Source organism: Cyrtonyx montezumae, unplaced genomic scaffold (assembly GCF_038088225.1).
Source record: "Cyrtonyx montezumae isolate F1298 unplaced genomic scaffold, pur_monq_1.0 scaffold_8, whole genome shotgun sequence".
Taxonomy (NCBI): Eukaryota; Metazoa; Chordata; class Aves; order Galliformes; family Odontophoridae; genus Cyrtonyx; species Cyrtonyx montezumae.
This window is the reverse complement of record NW_027072089.1, coordinates 49,004,478-49,029,557: the sequence shown is the minus strand read 5'-3', so window position 1 is coordinate 49,029,557 and position 25,080 is coordinate 49,004,478. Positions and strand designations below refer to the sequence as shown.

The 25,080-nt window shown below is 37.6% G+C and overlaps 1 protein-coding gene across 1 annotated transcript in view; it reads left to right on the top strand.

Annotated features, from left to right (window-relative positions):
• The window catches only part of PIEZO2 (piezo type mechanosensitive ion channel component 2), a 280,908-nt gene that overhangs the window by 80,405 nt on the left and 175,423 nt on the right, over positions 1-25,080 (top strand). Inside the window, exon 3 of the mRNA XM_065752657.1 lies at positions 18,066-18,191. Within this exon, the coding sequence (XP_065608729.1) occupies positions 18,066-18,191 (126 nt within the window). The remainder of the gene's footprint in view (positions 1-18,065; positions 18,192-25,080) is intronic.

Below are 25,080 nucleotides of genomic sequence, written 5' to 3'. Positions count from 1 at the left end.
TACTTCCTTTCAAATAGATGGGACAAAGAAAGGGACAGGAAACAGAAATAGGGAAAACATAAACATGGTGTTGGAAGAGTGACCTGCTCAGATTCAGATGCATGTGTCCTACCTAGGTGACTCACAGAAACACAAACTCTAAGGTGATTTTTCTTTTTTTTTATTTTTGTCTGTTAGAGAAGTGGTTAAAACTGTTTTGGCTCACAAGGGAGGTGATGAACAAGGAAGGACCTTGTAGTTATTTTACTGTTATGAATGTTACAGGAAATGTGAAAGGGACGCTTATAAACATACACAGGCAGCCAAGGATAGAGACACATTTAATGAATAAGAATGTGGAACATTAAATATCTGGAAACAATACTACTTTTAAAATGTGTCCCCACTTTGTTTTAATCCCCACATTTATCGTCTTTCTATTTCACTTTGAAAAAGAAGGATTTTCAGAGATGCCATACCCGAGCCCTTGGGAAGGTGGAGTTAATTGTGTGCATCTGCCAGCTCTCACTGCTTATATCTGCACTGTACACTTGAGCTGTCCTTTCTCCTCTTGCCCTTTCACATGTCTCACTTCTTCCAGGGTGCTTTTCTGTCTGCTACAGTCATGCCATGGATCATAGATTCTATTTCATAGAACCAGCTCTTCTGCTCCTAGTGCTTGCTGGAAGAAAGCAGATCTTTTGTGTTCCTGGATGTAGTACTTATTTTACCAGGACTGGATCTGTGCAATGCAAACCTGACTCTCAAGTGATGTTGGAGAGATAGATAATGTGGGCTCTGCCTGAACCCCGAGCTGCTCCTGGTAGGACCAGCTGCTGTACTCATCTTCTAACCTCTAGGAATATGAATATCCTTGAGTTCAAGGACTGGAAAGAAGGAGGCTGTTGAAGTTGCCAGTCTGTTTTGTTGTTTTTTTTTGCTTTAGAAGCTATTTTCCTTGTTAGTTTCTGTCTTAACTGAATGCCCTAGAGCGTAAAGACAGGCTGACTGAAATATTTCTCAGCAGATAGCTCAAAACAAGCCCTTAAAATAAGTGGTGTGAGATGGTGTTTTGTTGGTGTTGTTTTAGTTTTGGGAGAAAACCAAGCATTCCTTTCAGTTTTTTAATCAATTTATATTCAGTACAAAGTAGCATATAGAGTAGCAGTGAAAAAGGCATGTAATGGAGCACTCCATTTCTTACAGGAATCACCCATCTTAACTAAGTCCATCTGATAGTGAAAGATAAATCAGTTTTGTCAGTATGGAAGCAACAATATTTTAAAACCCATGTTGAGTGTTTGTGGAAGCCTTCCTTCTGCCAGATTTTGCCTTTATGTTGCCAACAGAAATTTCCACAGAGTCGCTTCATTTATAGTCTTTAAGTAGAAGTAAGAAATGTGATGTGACTGGCATGTAAAATTTTGCTAGAAAATTGGGAATGCTTGCCTAAAACTTGTTTCTGTTAAACAGAGCATGGATTCTCAGCCTCTTTGAACAGTGCGGTGCAGTTGACTTCAGTGGAGCAATGTTGACTCACAACAGCTCAAGCATTCACCCTTCACATCTAACTTGCAGGGTTTTTTTGGAAGCACTGTGTGTGTTAAATCTCAAACTATTCAGGTGTTTCAGTGTTTCACTGACTGGCTATTCAGGTGTTTCACTGACTGGCTAGCTTCCTAATCCATTTGCAGCATTCAGATTTTACAGTGTGTGGAGCTTCATATGATCATAGATTTCAATAACAGGAAGCGTTTAAGTTGTAGAAAATGTTAGTGTTCTGCTTCAGACTTTTCTATGGCTAAGCAAGCAATACTGGATGATGACTCGGAGTTTCTATTAATGGTCTGTCATCTCTTCAAAGTCATTTTGGATGGCAGACCACCTGTTCTAGTTGTTAGGCCTTTTAAGCATATTCCAAATTCCAGAATATTTCCTGTCTCCTTCATTCAGTAGCTTGCAATTTCCAGGTATAAAATGGATCTCTTTTATTTACTGTGCCATTTCTTGTGCATGATGCAGAACTGACGACTTTTTTCTTTTAATATGTGTTTTTATAGTTCAGAACTTGTTTCTGCTTCCTCATTTACCCATTGTAAAGTGACTTAGAGTCCTTAAATGCTGTTTGTTTGTTTATTCCTTCTCCCACATCCATTCTGATGGAATTTGGTCATTAAAGAAGATAAGCATATATGTGTGCATGCAGTAGTTTTTTATCCCAGTTTTTGCAATATGTGAGACTGAAATATAGTTCTGTGATTAACTACTGGATTCTTTCAACCTTTTCACAGTCTGCTTCTGTGATGACTTTCTTTAAACTTAACATTAGTAACTTTTAACAGAACAGCATAATCTCAGGTTGCTTTGTATGTATGCTCTTTTACATGTGTGGAAGTACATTTGAACCATCCAGATCCCATCTGATACAGTAAATCCTACAATCAGTTATGGTAACTTTTGAGTTTATATATACACTACTCACAGTACTACAGTAAGAATTTTCATGATATATAGAAGTATTCATTCAGGATTTACAGAGATTGTGAAACAAGGAACAATGGATTTTACGATTTTTATAGTGCAAAACCTAAACGTTTCAGTGAGTGATCATCTGGCATCTTTCTTGATTACTGGAGTCTAGTTATTCTAGATGCCTGTGAGAACCTAGATGTGTATATACCTAAATACATTTTATTTGGAGGTGGAGCAGTGATATCATCAATAATTGTCCCTGACAGAGGCTTTGCAATTTCAGAATTTGATATATGGGCTTGTCACTCAGTCTTTACCTTGAGGTTCTTTTGAATCATATTAATCACCTCTGTTCATTGACTGACCTTATCAAGTCTTTAGGTAATATGTATCTAAGGGTCTGAGGACATTGAAATAGAGGCAGTAGATAATCATTACTGAATGTTTTTCAAAATATGGAGTAACATCCTTCTTGACATCTCTTTGTCCACATATAGAAATTTCCAATCTACCACAGGACTCACCAGTTAGAGCTCTACTCACAGTTAAGTGTAGCTGTGGAAAGAACTGTGTGGTTTGTCTGCCTGGTTGCTCTTGGTGCAGGGTATATCTGAAGACATTTGAGGCCAGAAGGTAGAGCTGCAGGAACAGTTAGATGCTTAGAGCCACCTTAGCACTACATGAGATGTCCAAATGAAACATTATCTCGCAACACACTGGCCAGGTGCCAGTTAACCTCAAGTATCTCAAATTCATTATATATGAACTACCTCCAGGAATATTTCACAGATTGGCTTGGAAAGGCTGAGTTTTCTGGCATCAAAGCTGTTGCAAGGCACATGTCCCTTAGTCCATGCCTCCCAGGAGACAAAATGTGGTAGGTTCAAAGATGACAATGGGAACTAGTTGATATATTAGTGGTTATGGCACAGAGAAGTGAGGAGAGCTGAAATCAATGATTGTGCAGTTCAATCATCATGAGGTAATACCTGTTGCACACTTGCTCATGTTGCTCAGTGCTGAGCAAACTCTGGGATCTGGGCGGGCTCAGGCATGGCACTGACAGCCTATGGCACTGACACAGTGGGCAATGGAGTTCAAATCGCCATAAGCAGAGGAAGAAAATGAGGGTGAGTTGCCATTCAATGTGAGAATGGTGTCACTAGAGGGGTGGATGCTGTGGGATCTAATAGGAGATGCCAAGAGGTGGCAGCAGATGGGATACTGTGCAGAGGTGCTCTGCAGGTATTAGGCATCCTCTATCTCTGTAAGCCTGTTTGTCTCTAAAATGATGAGGATACTTTTTGCATGTGATTTTACGTCACACTCTTCCTATCAGTAACAGTGGAAGAAAGTGGATTGACACGCCAGCTTTCTGGCAAGTCAATGTGATCAACAAAAGGCTCATAAAAATATTTTGGAAGACTAAACGAGATTGGTATAATCAGTGCAATTCTCCCAGTTCCTCTTTTCTGTCTCCAGCTATCCGTTCTGGTCAGTATTCTCTGGAAAGTCTCTGTAGAGACTTTTACACATCTAAAAATGTCATCTTCAGACAATGCAAATAGGAGCTTTTTGCCATGTTACTTAATCTGTTACGCTCTATATGTTATTAATTAGGTATTCTATTGATCTAATGGACAAATGTTGGCCACAATGATTTTCTGTGGTGTTCTATTCCTTTTACTTTTCCTAAACAAGAGCTAATGGTAATGGGAATGTTGAGCCAGAGCTGTAATAATGATGTAAACCTCAAAAACATGAATTCAATCTTGAACTTTAAAGGAGGCTCCTTTAGCTTCAAGACAGAGAAAAGTTAGGCCAAATGTTAATCATGCCTAATGGAGATTGACTCAGCTGTAATTAAAGTAACTAATGTACTTTGATCCATGCCAAAGTTCCCTGTAATGACTTAAATATGTGGGATCATGTCTTACTGATATGTTCACAATAATTTCATTACAAGATGGCTAGGATATGCTACCATGAGGTGGCTGCATAGAAATGTGTTCACATCTGACCAGACAAAGCTGTAAATAAAAATGTTAATTCCTTTTGGGAGTTACTTTAAAATCCTTTAAAAAATAAATAAAATTTACTCCTTTTCTGAAGATTCATTACAGTTGTCTGGAAAAAGTACAGTTCTCTGTAACTAAGAAACAGTTGACATATACAAGGAAACGTGGTATAATAATAAAGAAGCGTACTACTTCTCCTTGCCTCTGAGCAGAGCAGAAACCCAAATAGCTGCTCAACTACTGTCATGGCAGGCTGTTGCACTCCAATTATTTGTGTTGGGTGTCAGAAGAGGGTTGGTGAGTAAAATATCTGTGCTGCTGGGCTGGAAGCTCAGCTTGTGTTGACAGCAGAGCAGAGCTCAGCATTCTAGAGGGTGTGTGTGCCCGTTGCAGGGTGTGGGAGAAGAGCAGGCTAATCTGACTCGTCTCCCTCAGAGCTGGGTGATGTAGGGTGGCACATCTCCCTTCCTGACCCCTGCAGCAGTGGCCCATGTGATATGTTTGCAATAGAGTTAATTTTATTTACTCTTCAATACCCCAACTTTTAGATGTGAAACAGCATGAATTTGGAGTGGTACTAATGTCAGTGTGTCTGCAAAAGTGTTCTCAGATATACATTACAGAGAGAGCTATCTATTATATAGAGAGATCAAATGTTGCCATGGAGTTATATAAACACAAACATGGTTATGTTAGCATAGGTTTGTAAGTCTGTGTTACTGACATGTGGCAAAAAGCCCTAAATGTGCTCCAGAGGTTATCCTCAGCAAGTGGCCCTGAATTCCTTGTAGAAACTTGCCATCATCTATTACAGCAACCTTACACTTTTATGAAAATAGTCGATTTGGTGTTGCCTTGAAGTGTCACTAACACCTCAGAGGATGCTTGCTAATGCTGCCTGTGGCTGCTGTTTTTTCTCCAGCATCTTTTTCTTTCTGTGATTTCATAACATCTCTGAAGAATTCCCACTGCACTGTTACTAATTTGGATGTTCTTTTCAGAAAAGAGTATGTGCTACAACAAAATCAATCTTTTTTTTTTTCATAAGGAAGGGTTGTTATTTGCAGAAGTGGAAATTCTTCACTTTGCTATGTAGAAAAAAATAAGGAAGAAATAAAATATCTAAGTTTTAGTAAGTTCAACTTTAATAGTTGTAGTTTTGATTTCTTGAGCTTCTCAGTGGCATTTTATTCTTCCATCCAAGTGTTGTAAAAGTCATTTTAGCAATTTGAGTTTCACTCTGAATTATTAAGTATTGGTGATCAAAAATAGATTCAGACTTCAAATTTTGTGAGCCTTGTTTAATTCTGCTTCACCTGAAATATTTTTAGTATGTTGTAGGACAAGTCTGAAGTTATCTGACTGGAAAATAGCTTAGGCTACTGACTACACTGATACAGATGTGGTTTATGCCAGGAGTATGCATTTGTTAGAAATATGGCTTATTTTTGTTAAAGCAGTAGACCCCAGTGTTTTAGTTGGGGTTTTGGAACCAAATACACATTTCTCCTTTATTATTGCACTTTATTACATTTCAAAAAGATTTGAACTGTAGTCCTACGAAATTCACAGAAGTATGTTTTTAATGGATGTTTCATTTTATTACACACTCGTTAGTACACTATGTTAGAATCTGAATTGTTTATTCCTAAGTTATGCAACTCTATTTTTATCTTCCAGACCTGTGGCAAAATATTGTATGAGAAAATAGAGAATAGTAAATTATTTTAAAATAAGAATAAAATTTTTAATTGTTTGATGAAAAAAAATTTTGTATACTACTGCTTCTCTCTCAGTGGGTGAGACAATTATGCTGTGAGGAAAATTTTATGTAGCTAGCATAGCTCTTGTATGTAGATGTATATATATGTACAAGCACGGTGATAAACTAAAATAAGTCAATTTCTTTCTCCATTACAATTTCTAAACCAAACTTTGTGTCTGTTTCATAGCAATGTTTTTGAGGTTATCCAAAAGTAAACATTGCTCCATATGCAAGGGAACATGTGTTATATTTCAATTTCTTTCATATTAGAATATGCTTATCATTCACTACTAACCATATAAATCTTGCATTTTAGGCAAATTTTTAATTATAGTTCTACAGAATAGTCATAGCAGTAGTCATGATATGCTTACTGCAGATTAGGGACTACATTACATCAGTGTTTTCTGTCACATACAGAAGGTTCAGTAGTCATATAGCCATATGACCATACTTCCACACTTGAATCTTCAGGCTTAACAGATGCAACTGAATTCTTCAATTGCTTATCTTCTTAGCCTTGCAGAGATAGGAAAATGATATATTCTTTGCATCCAAATCCAAGTTCCCCTGTCCTGCAGTGACTTTTGTAGAGAGTATTTGGACCTTGAGCTACCCTTGGTTGTTCAACAGAAGCAGAATCATGGTATATTTCTCGTTTGGGCAATTATTTTGCTTAGAGTTAATATTTTGCAATGTTTGAGTGTCTTTGACTGTTGTCTGACCTTCTGGGTGATTAAAAATTCCGAAGCAAACTTCATAGTTATACTCTTTTCCTTTTCCCACAGCCTCTGACAGTGATAGTAGTGACTTTTCTACCCCTTTCTCCATATGAAGTCTTGTAGCTCACACTTCATGGTAGAGAACTGTATCATCACTTTTATTAATTGTGAAGAGCACAAAAATATCATTATCCCTCATGTCCTCTATAGTTTCCACACTTTCTGCTGCTCAGCATTCCCTTTTCTGTTTTGCAGAATGCTTAAACGGTGCTCTATGAAACATGGTAGTTTGTGTATTCCAGTGCATCATCTTACATACCGTTTCCACATTGTTATTTTCTGTTTGTATCATAGAATCATTTGAGTTGGAAGGGACTCTTAAAGGTCATCTAGTCAATTGCTGGTTAGTTCCAAACAAAGATCTCCTATCATAGGAAAAAGTATTTAAAGCTGCTCAAGAAGCAACCCTTTCTAAGAGGCATCTAAAAGAGGAAATGCAAATAGCGCAGTCCGTACTGCTTCTTGAACAATTTGAAGAGGTTGTTCTCACCAGCCCCACTATTATCTAGGGGATGATTTCAAATCCTTCTAGTAGAAAGGCAGATGTATGAGAAATCCCAGCGATGTCTCACATACTGCCCTAGAGGCCTCTTGGATTCTGAGACACTGCTTGGACAACAGTCGTACTACATGTGTGCAGAATGTAGATGCCAAATTCGACTTCAAGTGTTGAAGCAGTTTTACTACATTTGGCTGCAGGATCCCCACAGTTTTGCTGTACATGGAAGAATGGAACTACTGATCCTCTTACCTCCACCCAGAGGACAAAATGCCAGAAATACTAGATCTAGTTGGACATGAACATTACTAAGCCATTGTCTTGCCGTGAATGCTTGGTTATTCTTAATGGAGAAACATGTCTATCTTGAAAAATGTCAATAAAATCCTATACGGATAGAGAGAAGAACTCAAGTATTTATCTCTGAAGGCTGCACATATTTTCCTTCAGGTAGTTTTTAATTTGTGTATGAAATAAGTTGGTCTGTGACAAACTTGATTCAATATCAAGCAGACTTCCTTACTGTAGTTTCCAGACATTAGAATAGATGATTTGCATTTTGTGAGAAGTGATTTATATAGAAGCAAGCAGATAAAACTTACACTCTTTGAAAGTCTCAGTTGTGTCAAGAGAACTTTGAAGAGTGTTTCGTGAAGTAGAGGTCTGCTGAATGTTAAATTAAATTAAATAAATATAGAAGTTTTAAAGTCTGTGGTACTTTTGGTAACCTTTATGCATACACCTGCGCCTCTGAGGTAAAAAGAGAAAAAGAGCAAATCCACTAATTTCCTTTATTCCACTTGAGTTCTTGTGGGACAGGAATATATAAAGTTAATAATAATAAATACTAATACTGATAATTAATAATACATCCTTATGTAAACCAGTGATCACTGAGCTGACATTGCCACTTAAGAATGCAATCCAAGGCCTGTGATATATACATTAATGGAACCATCAGTTCAGAGCCTCAGCAGAATCTGAATTTTAAAGGCAAAGGAATAAAATACGGGATGAAACAGAAAGATGTTATACTGCTGTATATAGCCATGATATACTTGTCTTTTGTAGTGGTGATACCTTACTCTAAAAGGGCATGTAGTATAACTGGAAAAGAGTTCATAACTGAATCGATGGGGATAACTGAAGGATATGTGGCAGTGTCTGAAGAACAGATGAGTAAGCTGAGACTCTATCTGGGAAAAGATGAAAATGAAAAATTGTGTGATTGAAAGGTAGAAGGTAATGCTGTGGACTGAAAGGATGGATAGAGAGGAACACTTCACTGCTATGAGAACTAGGAAACATCACATGAAGTAAATAGGAATAAGCTTCAGAAATTCAGTGAGCAACTGACCTGTCGTAATCCCAGTTGAAGAATATTGTATTTGCTGAAAATCTGCCTAGTTCAGAGTGAGGCTGAAGAAGTTCACGAAGCAGAAATTTACCAAGCAGATCTGGTTCAGCAAATCTGGAAATGGTTAGCGGCTTGGAGGGAGTGTAAACTTCTGGTATGCTTCCCTGGACATTTGCTTATGGCCGCTTCTGATTACTGATGAGAATAGACTTTTGGTTTGTACTAATGTAGATGAAGACATTCTTAGCTTCTTTTTTACTCACAGTTTCTAAAATTTTGACAGTGGACAAGATGACAAAGATTACAGAATAATAATCAGTTCCAGAGGGTTTTTTTCTTTTGTCATCTTGCTCTTTATAGCTTCCTATTAATGAGTTTTGGTTTCATCAGTGGTTGAATTTCTTTCAGCTGCTTAAAAATAATCCTAAAAATTCTGAGGCATAATTTTTTCTCCTTCTCTTTCTCTTTTTTTATTTTTTTTTCTTTTTGGTAGTTGATCTTGGACTTACTAAATTCAAATATCTGTTTAAAGCCTTCAATTTAACATAGTAATTAAAAAATAAGCAGTGCATTTCTTCATCCTAGATTTGTGTACTGAAATGCAACTCATTTGTCTTTTTACATAGAGAGATTAAGAAAAGACTACTGTTACGTATGAATTAACAGAATTGATTTAATAGTTAAAATAGAAAACTAGTTGCTTTTCCCCTGCTTGGTTTATGGGATACTCCAATAGCTTTTCCATACCATTTGCAATAAAGCATGGGTAGTATTTAGGATTTCAGCATATCACTGAGTTCTACTCATCCTTAGTCTATGCCTTTTCTGAAATATTAAGAATTGTTGTGATTTCCTCTCCTGAAAATGTTTCTACAAGTGTAGATGACTTCATCAGTCTCAAGGTTTTATATATATTTATAGAATGAATCATGGAATGACTTGGGTTGGAAGGAACCTTAAAGATCATAATATTCATTCTATTCACACATAATAGGAATACTAGACAGATCTTAATAAATAGGATTAATTCTGTCATTAACAAGGAAAAAAAACCACTTCTGTTCTGAGCCTATTGCAATTGAACTGGATGATGAATAATCACCATCAGCCAGACCTGGTATGTCCCAAGATGACATTACTTCTGACATTACTTCTGTTCCCATGACAGCTCATTTCCTGTAAGAGCATTTGACAGAAATTTGTTCTTCTGAGATACAGCTCAGAAGTTTATTGAAATCCAACTTTATTCTTTCATCTAAAATACCAATCTCTACATGTCATTTGGTTCTTCAAAAATTTCTGAGATCTTCTAGGCATTACAGTCTTCTTGCATAGTTACCTGGACTTCAGTGTGTGATCCATACCTAACTCTCTCACTCTAATCAATGTTCAAGTTTTCATCATCAATTTTCCAAACGTGTAAGTCAGATTTATTAGTCTTCAGTTTTTTCCAAACTACTATGCCACAGAATTATACAGAATTCACAACCTAGTCTCCTGGGAACTTTTTACAGAGAAATTGAAAGATCAGTATATTTTAACTTAGGAGCCCTTGACTGAATTACAAGGTATATTGTATTCTAGAAATTAACTAATACAAATTCTTAAGAAAGTTGCAATACCACCTGCAAGACTTTTGTCTGAGCTGAGAGAGCACCTAGAGCTTCTTGGGTAGAAATGGGTAGAAATATGTGGCACAGCTTCCCCTGAGTTCAGCACACGTATTGATGTGCACCTTGTTCTTTGTGAATACATCATCTGTTCATCTGTTGGGGTTTATTTTGCAATAGCTATATTAGGCTTATTTACACAGCCTTCTAGCCTTCCCTTGTCACTGTTCTTTGCATCAAATTGTCTGCTGCTTATTAATGCATGTGGTTAGGTATTCAACAGAGTAGGAGTTATTTACCTCCTATAAGTACAGATTTTTTCCTGCTGTATTTCAGAACTGTAGCAAAAGTCCTCCTGTTATTTCCCATTACTTTGGAGTAGTTTGGGCTCTTTTGTTGAATGATCTGAATTCCAGTTACAGTTACTTGTTCTTTATGACAGTTTTATATATATATATATATATGAATAAAGTATGTTTTAAGCACTGTTTCTAATGGATAATAATGGCTTAATTAATTTGAATTCAAAATAAATATTGTCTGTGGTAGCAAACATGGAGATTCAGATTCCTCATGAGAAGTAGCTGGAACTGTGTTTTAAAAACCTCAAATACTCTTGTGAAAGAACAGCTATGCCTTAAAATTACTCAGTGTTTGTATGCACTAGTATCTGAGATGATATTTATTTCCTGTGTTTAACTTGGTACCGTCACTTGTCAAATTGAGAAGCAGACATCAAGTAGCCATTGTTTGCTTTGAAAACTTCTGAGGATCATCTGGAAAAAAAATGAATGGTTAAGTTCTGAGTCTTTTCTGACAAATATTTTGTTAACAAAATGGGTAAATTGCCTATGTAAACTTGCTGGTCAGAGATTGTAACTAGCTTGAACGATGGTATTGTGTATTGATGGAGAGGATACAGCTCAGCTCTAGAAATATTCTGGGCATGAGAACTTCTAGGAAAAACAGGAAATCCTGCATGAAGCAAGAGTAAGTAGGCATTTATTATCCCATGCAACACTTCTTATGTTTTCATTTCTAAATCATCTTCATAATCTTTATTTTTTTAATTACACAACATTTTTGACTGTGTTTACCCATTTCTGTTTGGCATTCATGCAGATGTCAGTGACCATTTTTAAACTAACTTTTTTTTTCCTTCCTAGAGCTCTGTAGTTAGTAAAGGAGATAAATGAAAGGAAACACATGAGCTTAGAGAAGAATCTTACAGGAATCTGCTTTTTACATGCAGAAAACCAATCTGGTTTAAAAAGTAGTGTAAAATTTTTAGGTAATTACATGTTTTGTGATAAATTGTTACTAATTCCTGTGTTTTTATGATAATCTAATAGTGTCATTTGAGATGGAAAGGAACATATTGTAGTACAAAGTGTACTTGGTACACAGTAATCCTGATTTTTTAAAAAATATTGGAAGAGTTTTCTAGTACATTAGACAGAGCTGTAGATTACAACACTGAGAATAATAGACATGTTCAGAAAAGTGTGGATAAAACTTCAAATGCTGGGAAACTTTTGTTGTTAATTCTGAATCTGAAATCTTGTACTCCTCTGGTCAGGGTTTTGCTGTGGCTTGTGTTTTTAAAAACAGCTAAAAATAATAGCGTGAAATCTTGTAGTTGCTTGTGGTTGCATATTTTAAGGTTTGGACCTGGGCAGGTACAAAATGGACTGTGGCATTAGTTAACTGCTCCGTATTTTTGTCTTGCTACTGGAAATACAGTGAGTGAACCAAATGTTTTTGTCTTCTTGTGGTGATGTCTGCCTACTGTTTAAGGCTCTAGTAAGACCAAACTCTGCTACAGGATGCTGAAATGTGTGATACTCTTTGGAAAAAAATATTTTATAGTTTTTATGTTTCATTAAGCTAACTCTATATGTACTGATTATGCTTGCTGTGCAGTGAAAGGATGACATCTTTTTCTCTATTGAGAAGCCAATGTGCAGTTGCTTTAATTGTTGGATCAGTGACTTGTAATTGCAAATTGTAATATGTACAAGGCATGCCATTATCAAATTATCATATTTTATTCTTCTCATGGAATCATAAAAAGGCCTGGGTTGAAAAAGGACCTCAAAGATCATCTAATTTCAAGCTACCTGTCATGGGCATGGGCATACTATGGATATTTTGCATCTAGGAAAGATGGCATAATAAGGCATAGTGGCAAAGATTTAGCATAGTTCTAAAAGAATCTGAAACAGTGAAGCATTGTCTCTGTGCACCTCCAAAAGTACACAGGGGAGAGAAGAGTTGAAAGCACTGAGGTTATACTTACCTTCCACACACAGACATAAGTGCATGTTGTAGCTGTAACAAAAAATAAAATCAGCTTCTGCAGAGCACTGAATTGAACAGTGGATAGAGATATCTAAAACAGTTTGATTTCCACTGACTTGCCAGCTGGGTGCTTTAAGTTATAGCCACATAAATTATCAGTACTTTAGCAGTAAAGCAGTCAAGCAAACCTATTTTACAAACCTTTCATGCAACAATGAGAGCCCTTCAATCCCATTTCATGTGCTTGCAGATAAGTATGTGTTTTAAATACATTCTTGTACCAGTTTAAACTGGCCTATATCCAGCAAGTTTAACCCAGTATTCATCTCTGGAAATCTCAGCTGCATCTACAGCTTTCATTTGAACCCTTTCTTTGTCTTCCTTGGACATCAGTCCTGTTGTCTAGAGCATCAGTTAGTGCATGATAGCCCTGATAATTCAGGAGAGGAGCCTGACACATTCTCCACCGTTGCTGACTGAGCATACAGAAATGCACTGTTTTTCTGACAAATGGAAGATAGGTATGTCACCACTTTTTTCTTGCTTTTAAACTTTCATCTATGTATTTGCTTAAACTTGTGAATTTGACACTTGTGGCCAAAGTGTCAGATGTTCATGAGGAACTCGGTGATTACATTTTTCTGAAGATTAGATGAAGACTCTTTTCATTTCTAAGACTTAGCACGAGCTTCAAATCAGGACTCCTATCATTCATTTATCTCAGTAAATTAGTTGCGGTATCTTGATGTACTTAAAACAGATCTAATTGAACACTAAATTTGCTTTACTCGGGAAATTATTACATTTTGATTTTTTGTTCTTGAGGATCATGTTACCCCCAAACTTTCAGATTTGTCCACAGGACAGAAATTTTATCTTCTCACTCCCAATTGCCCCTGATCATACTGTGGATGATGTTTACAGACTCATATTTGAAACCATGGAGGAGGAAATTAGAGAGATTAGAGTTTGTAGACTCTGATTTCACTTAAGTCCTGAGGTGGTTCTATGGTTCCTGACAGAAAATCAAGAGGTTCTAAAATTACAAGCTGAAACAAATTCTGTAGGACTGACTCTGTCCGTGCCACAGAATAAATTTTCTTCAACCAAGACTTTTCTTGAGAAATATTTAGTTTTATGTTTGTCATTTACTGATGAAAAGGTTTATGAAAAAAATGAATCCTGAGTGTCCGTAATAGAGTATCCTTATTGACCAAAATGTTAGTAGTTCAGAAGATGTGTCCATCAGTATTTATCACTTGCTGTGTGCTATCAAAGATTATGTGAAAAATGACTTGTACTTTGGTATTTTGTCTGCTGTGAGCTGTATAAAAAGTATTTTGTAAAAAAATGCCCAAGCAAAAGTGTTGAAGAAGAATTGAGAGTGTAGGAGCAGTTCAGGGTGCAATCCAAAACCCAACTGACTTGAGAAAGTTCAACACTGAGGTTATAGTAAACAACAATCTCAGTGCAAGGACAGTACATACTTTCCCTTTGAACTTACCACTTTCTGCTTACAGATGCATAATAGTACTTGCAAAAAAAAAATAGGATAGAGACTCAAAACAGTTTTTTTCTGTGGTGCACCACCTAATGCTTGAGAGAAACAAAAAACTGTGTAGAATGAAAACGCACCTTGCAAACAACTGAAAAGTTATCAACTATGATATCCTGAGGCTCCTTGTCAGATTTTGTAGTAAAAGCTAATATATTTGATTCTTAAGTGGGTCTCAGTGATGACTGACCAGTTATTCCACGTCCTTTTAGCCTTATGGAATAAATTCGTAGGAAATTCAACATATAAAGCAGTAATAACTCTGTCATACTCTGTTATTTTAGAGAAAAAGAGGAGCAGAAAAAGATCACAGGACTTCCTATCTAAACATTGTTCTATTTTTCTGTACTAGAAACACGGTGAGCATCAGGCTCTGTCTTTTCAAACAGTCGTGATGCGAGCAATAAAGAAATGCATGTATTTGTCGACAGCAGCAGTCCCGGTTGGGCACATTCAGACAGTTAGTTATACTAAGGTTGCATGCCTGTGGCTGAGTGGACATGCCATCGCTAATCCAGCTCTTGGCTGCATTACTTTTGGAAAATAAAAAATAGATTCCTCTGCCATGTTTGAAAAGCTTTTGGCCTTCTTGAATCCCATTTAGAGTTGCACTTGGGCTAGCTAGAAGGCTATTAAAGCCTTTGCATCCTGAACACATTCCTGCTGGGTTGATTGGAGGACAGAAGGCCCAGGAGCCTTTTGAGAGGCTGGAAACATATTCCTTGTGTTTCTGAAGTGCACTGGAGGATGTTTCTAAAGCCAGGTATAGTTCCTATGGAGTATCATGAGGAACAGTGCACTACATCGGAAAGCAGATCCATCTTCCAGGCAAGTTCTGAGGCAATGGCTTGCTTGAGCTGGCGGAACCACACCAATGCGAGTAAAATCATAACCCAGTTTTACAGCTGCAAATATAGGTGTTTTGTGAGAAGATTATTCAGATAGTTATAAAGACTATTGTCTTTATGAACATACATGAGTCTATACATCTAAAACACAACAGACGCAATCAGTAGCATTTTGACTTCTAGTGTGAACTGGGATTTTTTTTCACATTTTCTTTCCACTCAGTCCTGTACACATGCAATTAATTTTTTCCTTTGTGAAGTTTAGAACTAAGTTTTCAGTAGAATGAAAAAATATGGAAGTAAAAATACAGACAAGTGGGTTTATCCAAAACCCGCTATAAATTGAAACTCATCCTTTGTCCAAATCTGTCACTTCTTCCTTGGCATAAATTTCATTTCCAATAAATCACTGATTTTTCTAGCACTCCAATTTCTCCCGAGTTGTTGGTGTCTCTCCAAAACTTTTAAGATCAGGGGCATAACGTTTCTTATTCTTCTCCAAAAACTCCTAGTTTCTGCTGTCACAGCTGAATGTGGTGCATGCAAAGTGCTGCTGCTGAATAGGGTCTTATGGTGGTCCTGTCCCATTGGTGATCATGGAGAGAACAGTCCTTGAGGAACGTTGTAACCTGCACTGATCATGTCTAGCTGCCCTCCAGCAGTGTATTTCTCTGCCATATTTACCATAAATGTTAATATATATAAATATATAATTATATATATATATTATTATTATTATATAAATATTCCTTAACTTTGTTCAGATGTTTTTCTGACCTTTCAGCATTTCAAGAAATGTTTTTTTCAGCTGGTTTCACATTTTATAAAAGGAAGACAATTACAAAGTTAGTTGTTAAATGTTTTGAATGGAAGTGTTGGATACATAGAGTCTGTGTTGTCAAATGGTTTGTCTTCAGCTTTAAAGTATATTAAAAATAGATACATAAATAAATATATACTCATAGTATGCAGTCTTGGATCTGGTAATTCAGGAAAAACTACCAAATACTGAGACTTGCCAAAAAACTGTAAAAGCTAGCAGCCATTGTATTTCATTACATATGACAACATGCTTAAAAACTGATGTAATAACATGTAGCTTGTCATACATTCACTCTTCCTGACCTTGAATATATGAGTTATTTTGTTACTTATGCATTTTGTACTGTTTGGAAGTTCTTGTCCTAAGCCAGGGCAGCAGGCCAACTTTTGTACACATGGAACAAAAAATGACCTCTGACATAAGGATTTAAACATTGCTCTGTTCTGTAATGCTCTGTAGCCTGAGTTGTCTCGTGCCTGTGAACTCTGATGTCTGACCAACTCTGATCAATAGAAACCATTGAATAGGTTATAACTTCTCCTGAAGCTGCTAAATCGTATTTATCTGATTCTTTACATTTAAACTACGATTTGGGCCATTGATGATATGCCTGAGATATCTTGCCCTGATGGCTCTCTAAATCTTCCGCATTGCTCATTTACTCCCCCGCTCAAAGGAACAGGAGAGGAAATATGATAGAAAAAGGGGCTAAAGTGCTGAGATGAGGGCAAGGAATCACTCACCAATTACCATTGTGTGCAAAACAGACTCAGCGTAAAGAGATTAAAGTAATTTATTGCCTATTACTAACAGACAAGAGCAGTGAGAAACTAGAAGCAAATAAAAAAAATGCAGTACAGTACAATTGACTCCGTGTCATACGGTCGTGAACTAATCTGCTCAGTAATCCAATCTGACCCAAACCACAGGTCACTCTTAGTCATCACCTTTCTAGAAGCTGCTAGTCACTGACGCACACTGAGTAAGTGTAAAAGAAACAAAATGCACATAGGATGAACATTTCCCAAGAATAATCTGCTGGTTCTGCTCTCTATAGACTCAGTTTCATTTATAAGCCTGTGTAAGAATTTGTGCAGTTTTGGTTTTTAATCAGTAATTTACGCCATGACTCTCAAATGCATGATGTAGGTGCTATAAAAGCTAGGTATAAAGTACATAAGAAACAGAATTTTATTGTAAATAGGTCAAGTAGGGTAATATGTAATGTCTTTTATCAGCAATACAGCTTACTGTTAATGTTGCATATTTTCTGAAATACTAATGGTTTATTTATTCACCCCTTGCAAATTTGGCTCCCTGTGATAAAGTTGAGTGTTTCCTAGAGGATTTATATGGCATTTTCAAAGTATCCATCAAGCATTTGATATTGGCTTTTGGCTGTAGATATCCAGTAAATCATAGAGGAGCTAAAACCAAGTGTATTTGGCACAGCATTCTTCAGTGTGTACTGCAAATAATGTTCAAAAAATCTACTACAGGAAGAGAAAGAGGGCAGTCTACACAAAGCAAAGCATTCATTTGAAAATATGTCTTTATTTCTAAGCCAAACTAAGGTTTCTGTGTTGTTATTCCTCCTTCCATGTCATTTGTTTTGGAAAATGTAATTAGATTAATAGCTTTTTATTTTTCTCAATATTGGAAGTGTCATACATACTTTCTATCAGGTAACATGGAGCATAATTACATTATTTGTAGAGTAAAATTGCTATCTGAAGGCTAAATGCACTTTTTTATTTTAATAGAACAGTAAAAGGAAATATCTGTAACAACAGTCAGTGGGTTTTGTAGTTAAAGAATACTCAAAAACATGTTTATATGAGTTTGCTTTTAGCTATGGCGTTGTCCATTGAGGGTCAATCAAGAGTAAGGTCGATATGACTTACAGAATATCCTTGATCAGAATATTTTAATTGTTTTTGTTTTGTTTTGTTGTGTTTTTTTTTTTTTTTTTTTTACAGAAAACCTTTAAGGAATGCTTAGAAATTCATCAACTACATCTATAACTACATATATATGTATGTGTTTTGTCTTCTAGGGCATACAGGACGATTATTAAAATCTCTGTGTTTCACCAGTCTATCATTTCTGCTGCTGCACATCATCTTTCAGATTACAATAAACAGTCTTGAAGCTGGAAGAACTATTGAACCTGGTTTTAACTGTGAGTAAAACCTTTTAGCTTTTAATAGCCTTTTAACTGTGCAGATGCTTCAGTGGTTTGAAAGGTGAAGGGTTGATGGGAAGGCACTTACCATCGTGCCTTTATGAAGTTTTCCTCCTCTTTCTCAGCTCATTTCCTTAATAATTTCTGTGACTAGGACAAGAATTCTAGAGTGGTTTAAGAAATTCAGTGTGTTATTTCTGTTGTTCCCGCTAGATATATGTTCTCGTTTGGTTTAGAAATTATTACTTTTAGGCTTTCTCAAGTTTCCCTCAGAACCTGAGTTAGCTAAAGTTTTATCTTATTAGTTAATAATTCACTGTACTAAAATAAAATGAGATATAGTAATAAGAAGTCCTCTATCCATATATTATGCCTCTGTTTGATGGAACTTTGTTAAGCTCTTTGTTTAATTAAAAGTTAAATCTTGACCTTGAGATTTATTTTTTTAAACAGTATTTCCTTTTTCTTGTCTGTGTTTATGCATATAGGCAGAAGATTTTTCAGTTTTTATTTATACGTAAACTCTACTTATAAATATATTGCATGGCATTTTACATCTTCCTCTCTCAGGAAATGTTCCTCAATAATTCAGAAGCAAATGTACTTTATTATGTAGAAGTTAATTACAACATCTATCCAGTGATTTGGTTATGTAACCTCCAGGTAGAAGCTATTTGTACTTGTCTTGCAGTGCTTGTGATTAACATTTGAAACTGTCAACTTGCCCTTGATAAATGTCCGTTTAATTTATCACAGAGTATGCCTCTGCCACTTGGGTAAACAGTTATACTACAATTAAACACAAGAAATGTTATTTGAAGTAAAGTATTTGACAAACTCCAAAGGAAACTTGGAGTATGCATTACAATTTTGCCTTTAGCTGAAACCATTTCTCGAAGTAAAACGTTGTTTGTATCAGTCTTAACTGGAAGGTCATAGGCTTCGTCAGTTCAAGTCAGACCTACAGAGTCTAAAAGTTTATTTCTTTTTTTTCCAGAAATGCTTAGGACTGAATCAGATGAGTTGATTTCCTTTATTTTTACTTAAATTATACTAATTGTATCAGAAGCTGTTTGTATGGGTAGAGAGTTCCTAGTCATCCAAGATGGAGATGCAACCACATCATTTTTTCTTTCTCCTGTAGTAGGAACTGAGTTCTGCAGTAGAATCCAATTTAAAAAATCACTTAATTCTCAAGAGTACACTCCTGCAGGAAGGAAGGAGAGGACATACTATTTCTTTCTGTAATTATTGTTGCTAAATTCAACAGCTTCTGGACCCTATAATAATTATTTCCTAATGTGACCTCATAGGACAATGAGTGTGGATGTAATTGTAAATTGAAGGTGCCATAAGCTGCTCTCTGACGCTGAGACCAGTTGGCATGAAATAACCCACATCTTATCCTGCTGGGAGTGGTACCTGTCACATGTAAACTCCCAAACAGTGCCTGATTTGTATGAGAAAAGTTGGCTGACAGAAGTTGTTTTAGACATTGTTCTAACAGTCTAGCTGTCCAAAATATCAGCTGAATTTCAGTGCCTGAATATGCTTGCACTGAACATTAGTGGTATGGCCATACTTGGTCAGCTTCTGATGAAGCTAATGAAGAAGGGAACATGGTACTCAACCTGTAAGGGGCAGAGGAAGATTCAACTTCAGAAGGATCTTCAGATCTTCAGAAGGACTGTTGTGAATGAAAAAAACAGTAAATGCCAAGTCCTTTGTTAGATGAGTTGATAACATAAGTTATCACGTGGCACCAGAGAATATGCGTTACTGTGAAGGTGAGGAAAAGACAAAACACCCACTTCAAAAAGTACTTTAGTAGCATTTCTGCTTAGAATTATTTGGTGACAACAGCCCTACTATATTTCCTGTTCCCTAGCTTTATGAATAATGCTCTGCAAAATTGACTACAGCAGTGTGCTAAGCCATAGCTGGAGAAATGACAGCACCGTGCCCATAGCGTCTGCACAATGTTATAATCTCTGCCTGTTATGAACTATGCCTGAGTTAGCTGCTAATGTTTATTCAACTCTCTTCACTCAAGAAGTGTAGAAGTGTGTACTAGAAGACTGGAGTTTTCTGTTTCCCTATCCAGACCAGGATCCACTGTTATGAAACAGTTTTTACAGCTGTTTGTTTAATTTTTAAGCCCAGTATGCCCTTCTGGAAATATTCTGTAGTCTCTTCTGATGCTTATCATTATGGAATTTTTTCTCCCGTTGGTAAAAATGCCTTGTCCAGCTCCTTCAGAGTAATGTGGAAATGGAGGAAAAATTTTCATTTCTCTTTATGGTTACTGTTCAGTACTTGAAGACTACTGTCATGTCTGTCATATATATTCCTTTTCACTGTGGGATCACTCCCAGGACTGGAGTGCTGCAATGAATGGCTACAAGCTCTTCAGAAAGGATAACCAAGGAAGGAGGGGTGGTGGCATGGCTTTCTGTGTTAGAAAGTGCTTTGATGTTACTGAGCTTGTGGCTGGGGATTATAAGGTTGAATCCCTATGGGTAAAGATCAGGGGATGGGCTGACAAGGCAGACATCCTGGTGGGGGTCTGTTATAGACCACCTAACCAGGATAAAGAGACAGAAGAGGTGTACTAAGAGCAGCTGGCAGAAGGTGCACAGTCACCAGCCCTTGTCCTCATGTGGGACTTCAACTTCCCTGACATATGCTGGGAATACAACACAGCACAGGAGAAGCTGTCTAGGAAGTTTCTAGAGTGTATAGATGATAGCTTCCTTCTGCAGCTGGTGAGAGAGCCTACCAGAGTATCTGCCCCGCTAGACACGCTGTTTACAAACAGAGAAAGTCTGGTGGGCGATGTGGAGGTTGGAGGCTGTAGTGTGTCATGAGTGACCATGAAATGGAAGAGTTTTTGTTTCTTGGTGGATCCAGGATTGGGGACAGCAAAACTGCTACCTTGGACTTCCAGAGGGCAGACTTTGAATTGTTTGGGAGACTGGGGCTGGGTGGGGAACCCCTGGGATTCAGTCTTGGAGAGTAAAGGGGTCCAGGAGAGCTGGTTGCACTTCAAGAAGGAAGTCTTAAAGGCGCAGGAGCGGGCTGTCTCCTTGAGCTGCAAAATGAGCTGGGGGAAGGGGGGCAGGGAGGGGTGGGGGGCAGTGTGAGAAGACCAGTGTAGATGAACAGGGAGCTTTTCATGAGGCTCCAGGAAAAAAAGAGCATCTGCCTCTTGTGGAAGAAGGGGCAGGCAACTTGGAAAGAGAAAAAATAAGTTGTTAAGATGTGGAGAGAGAAAATTAGAAAGGCAAAAGCCCAGCTTGAACTCAACCTGGCTGCTGGGGCAAAAGGGGACCAGAAACTCTTTTACAAATATATCAACAGTCAGAGGTGGACCAAGGAGAATCTCCATTCTTTACTGGATGAGGCTGGGAACGTGACCACTGAGCATAAGAAAAAGGCTGAAGTTCTCAATACCTTCTTTATGTCTGTCTTAAAAAGTCAGACTAGTTATCCTCAGGGTATTCCACTCTCTGACCTGGAAGTCTCAGTTGGGGAGCAGAACTGACTGGACTGCCACAAGTCATGGGTCTGGATGAGATTCACCTGAGAGTGCTGAGGGAAGAGGTGGAAATGGTAGCTGAGCCTCCTTCCATCATCTGGTCAATAGGTGAGGTCCCAGAAGACTGGAAGCTTGACAATGTGACTCCCATCTACAAGAAGGGTTGTAAGGAGGATCCAGGGAACTACAGGCCTGTTAGCCTGACATTGGTGCCAGGGAAGTTTATGCAGCAGATTGTCTTGAGGGAAATCATGCAGCATGTGCAGGACAACCAAGGGATCAGACCTAGCTAGCATGGGTTCATGAAGGGCAGGTCTTGCTTGACCAACCTGATCTTCTTCTATAATCTAGTGGACCTGTCTGGTGGATGAGGGAAAGGCTGTTGGTGTAGTCTGCCTAGACTTCAGCAAAGCCTTTGACACTGTCTCCCACAGTATTCTCCTGGGGAAGCTGGCAGCCCATGACCTGGACAGGTTCACTCTTTGCTGGGTAAGGAGCTGGCTGGAGGGCCAGACCCATTGAGTGGTGGTGAATAGAGTCCAGCAGATGACTGGTCATGAGTGGTGTTCCCCAGGGGTCAGTACTGGGGTCCTGTCCTGTTCAGTATCTTTATTGATGACAAAGATGAGGGCATTGAATGCACCCTCATTAAGTTTGCAGATGGCACCAAGTTGGCTGTGTCAATCTGCCTGGGGATAGCGAGGCCATACAGAAGGATCTGGACAGACTGGATTGCTGGGTTGAAGCCAATAGGATGAGGTTCAGCAAGACCAAGTGCTGGATCCTGTACTTTGGCCACAACAACTCCACGTTTGGAGCAGAGTGCCTGGAAGACTCGTCTGAATTCTGTCTTCCAATTTGTTCATCACCTCTATTTACCACCCTGAAGGATTTTTCGTTATACTACATTTGATTTTTTTTTTTCTATACATTTAATCTTCATTTTGATTTTGCTGGAACTTTACATATTTTGCCCTCATTTAAGTGAAGAGGAAAAAAATAGTACAAAAGTAGACCCAGACTTGTGGTGCAATACTTTCTATGCTGGATAAAAGGACTACACAAGGAGGGAGGAAAAAAGTGTAAAAGTGGAAAGAAGAAAAAAAAATTCCATATTGTAATTATATTTCTTTATGTTTAATTGATCCAGTTATAAAGTCTTTGAAATGTTCACATATACAGTAATTTTTTTGCTCTACGGCTTTTCTGATGCAGAGAATTTAAAGCCGATTCTATCATTTTCATGTCAGAGATTAATGAATTAATATTTAAATTAATTTGTTTTTCTTTTCTTTAAAATTTGTTATATAGTTAATCTAATTCCTGGCAGTTCAAGACAGGTAGGGTCCTTCAACAGTAGGGTCTCCCTTTCTCTCTAAATTTGTAGTTTGTCTGAGCAATGCTAATTTCTGAATCAAAATATAATTTCTGTTTTAAGGTTTTCTTTTCAATCCGTTGTATTGTTGCTTCTGAAAGTATTTTCATTTTGGTAATAGGAGCACTTGAAAAATGTTTCAATTAGAGGCATAATGCAGACCATCACCTCTTAATTCTTATGCAGTTAAATTTTCATTTTGGACATAAAGGACAACCATCCCTTTAATAATCTTTTACTTCTAGAAACAGATTAATTTGGGCCATCTGTAAGAGCGAAGTAGTAAGTAGAATTTTTGATTGATTGTAAAATACTCTGCTCTTATCCTTGAGTTAGTAAAAATGAGCTGATAGTGTTTAAAATAAGTAAGTCTTGGAATGTTTGTTTTCTCCAGCTTCTTATTTTTTCATACATTTTCTTATTTAGAGCCTATAAACCTTCTCTTTCAGCTTGGCTTTAGTACTGCAGGACTCTTCATAACTTTTAAAAAACTCTTCATTGTGGGGATTTTTATGTTGACCTAGACACTGCCTGACCCTGTGGCATCTACTATAGCAGTTACAATATGAATGTACAATGCTAGATTGTAGCTAAATCAGTTCCAAGGTGGGATGGTGTTTTCAATGCCAGCCAAATTTATGCAACAATATTGTAATAGAATAGATTGTATAGGTTCTGAAAGTTCTGTGGCACACCTGTAAGTCTGACAGTGATATAATATAAATAAATATAATATATATATTATAAAATATATAATATATAATATATATTATATAAATATAAATGTGTAATAATATAAATGTGTAATTTTAGTGGAATTCAGATACCTACCCATTTCTGAAGTTCTGAGCTACTGTCTTTATTTATGATTAAATCAGCACAGATGGTAAATTATCTGAATTTTTTTTTCAGATTTTATGAGAGTTCAGATACTTAATGTGTTTTGGCTTTGTGGTATATTTGCACCACACTATATGAGTCTTGAGTCACAGTAAGATACTGCAAGCTAAGCACCAGATAAGCTAAAACTGTTCCCAAATAGGTTCATAGGTTCATTAGGTTGAAAAGGACCTACAAGATCATCTAGTCCAACCATCCTCCTATCACTATCCCTACCCAACTACTAAATCAAATCCCTTAGCACCTCATCTAAATGCTTCTTGAACAGCACTAGGGATGGTGCCTCAACCACCTCCCTAGGCAGGCCATTCCAGTGCCTGACCACTCTTTCAGAGAGAAAATGTTTCCTCAGGTCTAATCTAAATCTTCCCCAGCGCAACTTGTGGCCATTCCCTCTCGTCCTGTCATTATTTATCAGGGAGAAGAGGCCCACCCCCTCCTCACCACAACCCCCCTTCAGGAAGTGGTAGAGTGCAATAAGGTCTCCTCTGAGCCTCCTCTTCTCCAGACTGAACAATCCCAGCTCCCTCAGCCGCTCCTCATAAGACTTGTGCTCCAGACCCCTCACCAGTTTTGTTGCCCTTCTCTGAACACGCTCCAGGGCCTCAATGTCCTTCTTGTAGTGAGGGGCCCAAAACTGAACACAGTACTCGAGGTGTGGCCGCACCAGAGCTGAGTACAGGGGGATGATCACCTCCCTGCTCCTGCTGGCTACACTATTTCTAATACAGGCCAGGATGCTGTTGGCCTTCTTGGCCACTTGGGCACACTGCCGGCTCGTGCTAAGCCGAGCATGATCAGTTAATACAATTTCTTTTCAGAAATGAAAGGGAACTGTGAAAGCTACTTCTCTTTACTAAATGTTAATATATGGCTTTGTCCTTCTTAGCCCAAGCAGTAGGACTAACTCTTTGGGATACTTCCCTCTGCCTGGTGCCATGTGGACTGAAAAATCCCTTCCTTGGTTTATCCTGTTAACATTTGTAAGAAAGGGCTTCTCCTGTTCTGTGGTTTGTACTGTATTGTCAGTTGTAGACAGTTCCGTGGCCTGAGTCTTTATGGAGATATCACAG